Source organism: Chaetura pelagica, unplaced genomic scaffold, assembly GCF_000747805.2.
Source record: "Chaetura pelagica isolate M959 unplaced genomic scaffold, ChaPel_1.0 scaffold117, whole genome shotgun sequence".
Lineage (NCBI taxonomy): Eukaryota > Metazoa > Chordata > Aves > Apodiformes > Apodidae > Chaetura > Chaetura pelagica.
This window is the reverse complement of record NW_009954185.1, coordinates 8,044,903-8,055,293: the sequence shown is the minus strand read 5'-3', so window position 1 is coordinate 8,055,293 and position 10,391 is coordinate 8,044,903. Positions and strand designations below refer to the sequence as shown.

Below are 10,391 nucleotides of genomic sequence, written 5' to 3'. Positions count from 1 at the left end.
TTCTGGCGAGACCCGTTACAGTCCTGGTTATTTCGTTTTATAAGTTCTTCATTGTATCCTTAAAGTAATTATTCCATAGGGTTTTTTGACCTTTTCTTCTTGGGCAAGTATTGATATTTCTCTGAGGATGGCACCTCACCTTCCTCCTCACACAGGACCTGGGCATGATCCTGTCCTTGCGCAGCAGAACCTGGGTGAGTGACAGGTGGCAGCAGGGACCTGTATTCGCTGAATCTGTCAGTGGCTTTAAAAGCATTATTTACTATGCCTACAGTTTTTTGCCTCCTATTTGCCCTTGCAAGTATTTTCTATTGGTGAGGTTTTGCCCCTGGAAAACTTGCTCTGGGCCTCAGGATAATTTACCAAGTGATTGAGTATTTTCATCTGGGTGAAGAAAGATATTTGGTGTGTAATGTGTGGAACACAATCTCAAGGCAGGGGAGAGTGAGTAGCTTAGAAAAAGCCTAACCTCTGTGTATTTTTATAAAGCCTCCTACTTCTCTAGTAGCTGAGCACCTCACAGGCTTCAGTTTATTCTCAGGGCATTTCTGCAAGATAAAAAAAATCCCTCCCATTGTGTCAATGGTGAGCTGAACACCAAGACAGGCTGATCAGACTCCACAGACTGGTTTGGTGCTGTGTGACAGTGTTAATGCAGGGATGTTGCTGGTAGGCGACTGCAAAATAAGGTGGTAACTTGACCATGAATTCCCTACCCAGCAGTAGGAATGTTAGAAGTTGTGTGTACCTGTGAGCCAGATGCTGTTCTTCCTATGAGGAAAGGCTAACAGAAGATGAACAGGTAACCAGAAAAGCATAATTTTGTACTCCTGATAAAGGGGTAGGTCTTTTTCTCAGCTAGCCACCCTGGTCTGAGCAACCTGACTCAGAACAAAATTTCTGCTTCATTGCTTCTATTAGCATCTCTTTTTCACACACCTTCACCTCCCTTATCACAGTTTCTGGAGGCCGGGATGTATTTCTGGTCCCAGTGGCAGGTGTACAAAGTTTCAGCTTTCCCCTCTCCCCCCTTGACACCTGTTTATCCAGACCCTGATTATCCAGGGTGCTGTATGATGTAGAGCTAGCAGACGAGCTTTTAGCCCTGGACACAGAAAGCCCTTCAGTCATCTGTCTAGAAGAACAGAAGCTTCTTATACCTGTGGAAGAAAGGCAGGAAGCATTTTTGCAAAGCCCCCTTCTTCCTTTCCTTGTAGCAGAATTTTCTTTTCTTGCCTTAGGTAAGCCACATCCCTTTATATTTTAGCAAGCTCTGTTTTTTTTAGCTGTTTTTAATAGACATGTGCATTCCAAAAGGAGAAGTGGGAAATATATCATCATGAAGATTGCAGACATGCTAATTTTTGAAATGTTAGTCAAGCATCAGTGATGGAAGAAGATGAATAATAGCTTTATGGGTATTTTCTTTTGTTTTTGCCATACCTGATGTAAAGTGGAGTTCAGAGAATTTGCTTGAAATAATTCTTTCTGCCTTTCTGATGCAATGAGGGAGTGTAAAGCTTTCCCCAACAAAGTAACATCTTAACAGGAACTCTGTGTGATGTGTATGTATTTAGAAATGCTAAGGCTGAGATTATCATAAACCTTTTTAAATCACAGCAGCCTATTTGTTGTTCCCCAAATATGGATATGGCCAGAACACGTCAGTCAAAAAATTATTAAAAATCCCAACCTAAAACTAACCCCTCGATTTTGTGATGTAGAATTAGAGTGTAGTCAGCAAGACATAATTTACCACTGTGATATAATTGCTGTGAAATATGGTCTTTTAATTAATGGGATAGCAAGACAGGGATAAATTGTGTTCTGACTGGCAGTGTTACAGTCCCACTGCTCCATGATGAGCTGCTCTATAAATATATTTTTTAAAATGTAAATGCCCATCTGATAAGAAATCCTGAATATGGAAAGTCTTACTTAAAAGCAAGTCAACACACCAGAGGACAGAAGAAAATTACATGTAAGAATAGAAGCAGTATTCTTGTTCTAATGGGATGCTTTCAATTAGGGGGAAAAAAAACAGCAGCGTGGATGGTATCTCCAACTTTGGAGCAGGATCTGTCCCCATGCCAAGGTCTGTCCTTGCCCAGCTGGTCATAGGCTAAGGGCCTAATGTGATGGGTGCCAATATGAAACTTATATCCACAGCTAGGTTCCTGAGAGAGGTGTTCTGGTGGGAGTCCAGCAGGCTAATCCAGACATGGAGATGTTGGTATCCAGGTCTTTTAAGAGGTACTTGTCACCTAGTTGGAAGAATGCTGTGAATATTTTACTCCATGCTGCCTACTGAAAGTGGCACTGGTTTGCTGCACATATTAAATACCACTGTTTGTATGGAAGGAGGGTTTTACTGTGCACAGAAAGAAGAAAATGAATGCTATTTGTGTCTTCAAATTCCATGCTAGTAAGGAGTCAATCTTCATATTTTAATTAGATAACCAGTACATGGAAGTAGCACTGAAGACATTCTCCTCCTCTCTTGGCAGGCAACCTTGGTTTTATGGCTGGGGCTTTAATCTTCCACGAGGCCAAGCACTATTAGAGAAATGGAACCTTATTCCAGATGGAATAGATATTCTTATAACACATGGACCACCTCTCGGTAAGAAAATACTAGTGCTCTTTTTCAGATGATTGTGCAGTAACTGATGACTCTCCTTAGAGAGTGCAATCCTGAGTTACAAAAGTAAAAAGTAACATCCATACTGATTTCAGCAGCACCTATGCTCCATGGTAGAGAAGGAAATAGTGGCTTAAAAAAATAAAGCCTTAATACATAAAGCCTTAATGAGCTTTATAAATGAGCAAGGTTGAGTTTTCCTATGTATCTGTCTATTCTGCCACTGGTGAAATTAGTAGATTTAAAGCATGGAGTCTGCTTGAGGAGAAATGCAGGATTTTCTTTTTTTTTAGCACCGTATTTCTGCCTCACTTGCAGTAACATTCCACCACCAACAGATACCCAGAGTCTCTTTTGTTCCTCATTATACTGACTTGGTGTGTCTTCTGCCTCATAAACCCAAAATGCTGCCATTGTTTGTATGTTCTTTGGACAGTGGTGGTTAAATTACCTGCCTTTAATACAATCTGGCAACACTAACAGGAAAACAAAAAACTGTTTTGCATTTCTGTTTTACAAATAATAATATAGGTGATTTAAAAGCCAGGAGAGCTTTCTTCTATTCCTAGATAATAGTGACATTATCTATGTTATGGAAATAATATAATCACAGAAAAGTGTCCAGATTCAATAAAAGCTTAAGGCTTTTTGATGTGTTTTGCAACATATTTAACACATAGGAAGATATATTGAATGCAACTATGTTTTTAATTCCTACTAATTTAATAAATGGACATGAAAGAGAAGCATGTACTTAAGTGTTCTGCGGAGGAGTGCTTTGTGTGAAATTAAGGCACTTGCTTTCTTCAAACCTTTAGATTCCCCAATTTCCTGAAGCTAAAACCCTCTTGTCTTCCACCCTTTCTTCTCCTCTTTCAGAGCCTGGAGGAGAAAGTATCTAAAGAGTTTGTGTTTTGTTGTTTTCTTTAGAAAGATATGTTTGCATTCCACTGCTCACTAATCCTAGGGGAAAGGGCTTCTTTGTGAGCAGGTTTTCTCACAGTTTGTGTTGATTCTTCACATAAGTGGAGTCTCATGCCATGCCACAGGCTGATTTTAAGAGGGACTTGTATGGTAAAAGTGGGTGGCAGAAATTAATTGTTTAGACCTTGAGATATCAGCTTCAAATGGTTAGCACTGGGGATAATCACTGTTAGGATCAAGAGCATGATGCTGGGTCTTTGATATTGTTTTATTTATAAGTAAGTCGTGTTTCAAACTCCTTCAGAAGCTTTTTCATCACTTGTAAAGACATTTTTTTTAACGAGTTGATCAGCTGTGAAGAAATCCAGCCTTTACCTGATCCAACGATTATCCCTGTATCTAGCAGTTGAAATCCAGAGTTGGAAGGTGGAGAGAGGCATTTGCACCACCCAGCTTCAGCCGCCTTGCTAATTTAGCCAGCAGGCCTCCTCTCCAGGCAGCCTCTGGGTTCTCTAGAGAGCACTACAGAGCTAGCATGCAGCAGACAGGCTTTAATAATAAATTCAGTAGTAAGTTTAATGATTGAAAAGTAATTTAATAATTGTAGTAATTCTGAGGAAGAGCTGCCCATCTCCACTGACACTAATGGGATAACATGAATTCCCCCTATCTCCATGATTCATTCTTTTATTTATTTATTTTTTTAATTCTTATGTTTCTACTGTCCTCCAAGGGATGATTTTTTACAAGTTCCCATTTCTTTGTCTCTTTTCCTGTTGATGCATTAATAGATAGCTCAGGCATGGAACTGTCTGCCAGAGGGCATCAGCTGTTGGTCTCCCTGTCATCCATGGCAACAAATACATGATGCTTCAAAAGAAGTGAGCTCTGCCTAACTTACAGAACTTACAGAACTTACCGTTCACTGTTCTTTTCTTTGTCTGTTTTTAATTTAAATTCACCTTTAAGTCTTCATTTGTAGCTGTCTGTCTATGACAAAGATTTATACTTTTATGACAGCTGCAGAAACCTGTTTCAAGTAACCAAACATTAAAAAAACCCTAAGATGAACTCTAATTGTTAGCTAGGTGTAATCAATTATTCTTAGTTTGTGTAGTCAGGTGTACATAATAAGCTGCAAACATATGGGAAAGCTTCAGAAGGGTGATAATGCATGTAAACAAAAACATGTTCAACATAAATAATGCTTAATTTAATGGAGAAGTTAATTTTATGGATTTTTGTTTGTGAAGTTTTTGAAGTGGAAATACTTTTGGCTTTATGTTCACCACAGACATTTTGACAATTAACTGTTTCCAATCAGTGAAGTAACGAAACCTATTGTTATAACGTTTGCTTGGAAGAAAGCCTGCCAGGATTCCAGAGGCATTGCTGGCTGCACTGTGACATCTACAGTACATATTTTTTCCTACAGTGAATTTTGACCTGTGTTGGAAACCACAAGTGACTGGTATAATCAGTTACCAGAACTGAGCATTGCTCTGCTCTGTCTGAAATTCAGCAGGGCTTGCTTGCTCTTTGTACGTTCTCCTGACAGGAGCCAAGCAGCATCTTCAGAGGTGTCTGAATGAATTAGGAGCTTATGGCCATTGTCAGACCTTCCTCTTTTTGACACCAAGGATGCTGCATTCCCAACTCATTACTAAAAATTACCATGTAACCATGATACAGGGGAAATTTTTTACCATTTTCATAGAACCCCACAGTGTACTGAGCCCAGTTTTCAAGCACTGGCATCTAAAGGGGTATTTCCCAGTGTGTGAACCTGCCCCTCTAGCAAATCTGAGAACATTTCCAAGAGCTTGAACACCCCAGTTCTGGTCTTTTAAGCCAGTTAGTTAGCTGCTATTTAGCCATGCTTGAGCAGACCTCAAAAGTAAATGGGTGAAAACTAGATCCAGACTCTGTACCTCTCTGGCTGACCACCTTTTTCTCAAAGGCACAATATATTCAAGCTGTTGCAGCAGTCTAAGTCAGAGGCACAAAGCTATGACAGGCACACAGGGTACCAGAACAACTGAAGAAAAACAGATTTATTATACCTTCTAGGTTTCCAAATTTGAGCCTGATGAAAGAACAGTAGAAGAAAGACAAGACTGGTTACTGCAAAGCCTGTAATGCCACAGCATCCTTCTTACACTGTTTTCCTTTGAAGGAAGCGTGAGACTTCAGTTGGCCGTGAAGCACCCCCTTGCAGTATGCAAGTTGGTGTACATTTTTGTCTGTATTCATGAAAAATGCATTTTTATACAAATTTTGTGCAAGTAAATGTGGCACTTGAAAATACCAATGGCAGAAGGGCTGAGATTCTCTTCCTATCTGAGGTCCATAAATTGAGGCTAGTAGGGCTTGCTGTGTCATGAAGCTCTTACACCAGTTTTATGTGAGGATGTATTTTAGGCATGCTGTGGGTTCCTCACCTGAATTCCACTACTGTGAGATTCAGTGTGATAGTAATGCAGGTTTATTATTAGCAACACAGATTCCATTACCTCAGTTAAACTGCTCAGTTAAAAACTAGATCCCAGGGCTAGATTTAAGTAGGTAAGTGTTGATTTAGATTCTTTAGAGACCGACTTTGGACATACTGCTCTTTACACCTCACTCTCTTAAAGGAAGAAGAATTAATAAAGCCTTGAGTTGTCCTATTAACAGCAGTGCAAAAATGCATTAATTGCAATGATTATTTTTTTTATCCTTGAAAGACAACTGGCAAGAGTTATCATAGTTCTTTGGCTTCTAATGAGTGTTTTTGGTTTTTCTCAAGTATTATTCTTTCCTTCCTCTTTTACTTACCAAGGCAAAACTGCACTGTTTTTCCATGTCAGTTCTTCTATGGCTGCTTATGAAAAGACATGAGACATGAAATCTCAGAAATACTGTGTAGCAGTACAGCTTTGCAGATAACCTGTCTTCTTTTAAAGCTTTGCTTTCTTTTCCCAAGGTTTTCTAGATTGGGTTCCTAAGAAAATGCAACGGGTAGGATGTGTTGAACTGCTGAACACAGTCCAGAGACGAATACAGCCAAGGCTTCATGTTTTTGGACATATCCATGAAGGTCAGAACACTTACTTCTATGTATATATTAAAAAACCACAAAAACAGAAGTTGTCTGGTTTAACTAGCATTTTCAAACTTGAATGTTTGAAATGAAGCACTTCTGGAATTCAGGTCCTTATTTAGCAGCATATATAAAAAAGAAACTGAGGGATACCCACATTTCAATGTTTGTACTTCAGCTTCTCTTTCAATTTCTGTATCTATAAAACAGGGTGATGCCTCATTCACAGAGAGGATTTCTGTGAATTTTAAAATAAGAACACAAGTCCAGTAGTTACAGGAAGTGACTAAATATTAGGATTGATTAATTTTATTTTCTTCTGCAGAATCGCTGTGACTTAATAATGTAAGCTCTCTGTCTCTCAGTTTTTTGTGTTTGTAAAATGGGTAAGAATGCTTTGGAGATTGCTTCTAAAGCTTAATCTTCAAGATTGTACAATAAAGGCTGTCTCTTCCTGTCAATGTGCATATGAAGTTAAAATCAAGAGGGATGTCATCACTGACTTGTATAGAAGTTCATTATATTTACTCATGTATCTATTTGCTCTGGCAGGAGAAACGTTTTGTACCCAGACAAAACCAAGTGGTTCTCTTGACTGTTTGATTTTTAACTGGAAAAAAATTAGTTCCCTAAAATAGGTCAGTAAATGGTGACATGTATGCTCCACTGAAGTCAGTGACAGGAGGAGTTCATCTCCCAGCAAAGGGAAAAGTAGATGCTCTTTTCTATAAAGAAGTCTGTCCTGTCCACGTATCGTGGCAGCAAGACTTCAAGCGGTGCCCCTACCAAAGGAAACCACTGGGCTGTGCAGAAGTGGCACCTCCACAGAATGGCATGTAAGCATGCATTATCAGCTACTTAGTCCTTGGCAGTGTTAACTTACTGGCAGGAACAGGTGCTCAGCAACTGCCAGTTTTCTGCTTCTGGGACTGCTCCAGCCTTCAAAAGATACCTGTGCATCTCACCAGTGTAGAGATGAACAGACAGAAAAGCTGGAGTAGCAGGCACTCATATATTTCGGTTTTTATGAAGAACTGTTATCTTTCTAAATAAATTCCACTCTGACTTGCTGCTGGGCACTTTCATCATGCTTGGTTAGGAATGACATTGGTGAGAGGTGTGCTAGTGTAAAACTGATGGAGGAGACATTCAGATCATTATTCTACAGCTCAGGGATTAAGTCTATTCTCCTTGTTTGTCTCATTTTCACTGACCTAATAATACCTACTTAATGTCCAAGGTGCTGTTACATCACAGAGTAAACAAAAAATGCATACATTTTTTTTCCTAACCTTTTGCTGTTGTAGCAGTCTTTGAGATTCCATACAGGAGGGCTGGTGAATACAGTTCAAACTCATTGTCTTTTCAGAAACCATAAGCCAAGTGGGTTGCAGGGGATATAAGCAAACACTTTTAGCAAGCCATGAAGCTTCAGGCAGGTAAACTAAATCATATCTGCTAAGACTAAGCCCAACTTTGGCTCCCAAGGGGAAAGAATGGGACCTCCACAGAATGGTAAATCTTGTGAATTAATACAGTTGGCACAGTAGGTATCAGAACAGAGAAACAAGCTACTCTGCTTGTTAACTCTCATAATGGAGAGAAAACAAATGGGGAACTGCATAGCCTGTTTTGTGGTGGGATGCTAAATCTCTGCAGAGGAGAATTCCCATTGCAGACAGCCTGTGCAAATGAAGCTCTGCTTGGTAGAGAGAATATACGATTTGAACAGATGAGTTCCTCCCCTGACTGAGCATAGCTACATCTGTAGCAGTCATTTACTGAACATCCAGGAGGAGGAGGAGATGCTTGGAAGAGATGTTTCTTCCCTGTCCCCTGTCTGCACTGCTTCTCTGCCAAAAATTACTTCTTTACGTGGGCTTGCTGCTGATCGACCCATGCAGTGACAAGCAGCATGGCAGGGACTTGGGCTAAAATCCTGGTTTGCCCATGACAGCCAGTACCTGATGGAGGTCATGGGTGAGGAAACTGCTGGCAATGGGGTAGGAGTGAAAACTGTAACATTAGGAATATTCCAGCAAAAGGAATGGATTAGCAAGCTCATTCTGTTCTCTCCAGACGTGTAGCCGAGGAGACAGGAAGTCCCAGCAGCAATGCTTACTGTCCTCTGTGCAGTTTGTGTTTTGCACAGAACAATTGTTCTGTGGCAAACAGCAAATGATTTAAAGAAATGTCTGTGACAGGAACCTGACAGACTTTTCTTCCCTCCCTAGTCCCTAATTACAGTGTGGTTTTTCCACGGGGAGTGCAGGAGGCCCTGCATTATTCAGTGTATTTTAAGGAATAAAAAAGCAAGAAATTTGGCTACTGTTTCTTTGTAAATTCTGCAACTAACAATGCTTCTATAAGGCATGAAATTACACTCAGAAAAACTGTAGGATCCTAGGTGCCTTGGATTCGAATAGCCAAAGTCAGTGCATTTAGCATTCACTATTCATTTCAGTAATGCTGAGATTGAATCATAGTACAAATGCTCTCTGCCAGGTGATTTTCCTCGAGTCATGTATTTATGATTGTGAATGCATTTCTTCATCATGATCTTAGTATTTCAATGCAAGTTTCCACCATTAAGCTTTTAGTTTTAGTGTAATCAAGCTTATGTTTTTTCCTCTTATTTTTGACACTGGAGAGCGTCTACTTTTTCATAACACTGGAGCAGTTAGACAGTTTACTCTTAACATAAGTTCTGAAGCAGAATTTCACTGTATTTCTACAGGTGTTAGAGGTGGAAGTTTGATTTTCTGCAGATGTAGCTCCGGAGTTGTTTGGTTTGGACGTGTAGTGAGATGAGATGTAGGTAAAGGTTTTTCACCACTGGTGAGACATACAGAAGGGTGTTTTCTGCTGTGGAAATGTTACAGTGTCTGAGGGTGTGAATGCACCTTGATGGCAAAAAGTTCTGCTGCAGGACAAAGGTGTTACTAAGTCAGGGAGACCTTTATGTTTTGCATGAAGAGGATTTTAAAATTCCTTCTGAGCAATAAATGTGACACTTACTGTTGTGTGAAAAAGGTGAATAATTAAAAGAAGAACAAGGTAATAATGAATAATGAGAGTAACCAGATTTTTTCTTTCTTTGTAGGTTATGGTGTCATGGCTGATGGAACAACTACCTACGTGAATGCATCTGTGTGCACTGTGAATTACCAGCCACTTAATCCACCTATAGTTATTGACTTACCCACTCCAAGGAACACATGATTATAATGAAGATTTAGAGTTGTGCCCAACACATTAGCAACTTTATATTGCTGGCTGAGAATCCCAAAAGGGAACCATTCAAGAAAAAAGCAAAAACCTTCTTTTTTTCCTGCTAGCTCTTCAGGGATAAATTCTGAGTGATAAAAGTGGATGAGGAGCAAATAAATTTTGGTGCCAGAAACAAATTAAAGACTTTAACGTTTCACCATTAAAATATTTGTGAACATGGAAAAGTGAATGCATTCCACATACATATATATATATATATATACACACATATACATATATATATATCTCAAGTAGGGACTTTTGTATATACCGTACATTATATTGGACTTACTTATTAAAAGAACAATGTCTTTCAAAGGAGTGTTTCTTTAAGAAAGTTTGCAGTTTAAACTTCAGTGTTTAGACTAGGATTTCCTAATTTCAGATGTTTCCCAGTGAGGTCTTAGTAAAAGAAAAATTATGGTAAAGATGTTTTCCCTTAATTGACATGGCAAATATAAAAGATGGTGCATG

At 39.4% G+C, this 10,391-nt stretch overlaps 1 protein-coding gene across 1 annotated transcript in view; it reads left to right on the top strand.

Annotated features, from left to right (window-relative positions):
- The window catches only part of MPPED1 (metallophosphoesterase domain containing 1), a 44,189-nt gene extending 34,006 nt beyond the window's left edge, over window positions 1-10,183 (top strand). Inside the window, exons 4-6 of the mRNA XM_010002977.1 lie at window positions 2,508-2,623; window positions 6,531-6,644; window positions 9,751-10,183. Coding sequence (XP_010001279.1) covers window positions 2,508-2,623; window positions 6,531-6,644; window positions 9,751-9,869 — 349 coding nt within the window. The 3' untranslated portion in view covers window positions 9,870-10,183. The remainder of the gene's footprint in view (window positions 1-2,507; window positions 2,624-6,530; window positions 6,645-9,750) is intronic.
- Window positions 10,184-10,391: the final 208 nt, after the last annotated feature.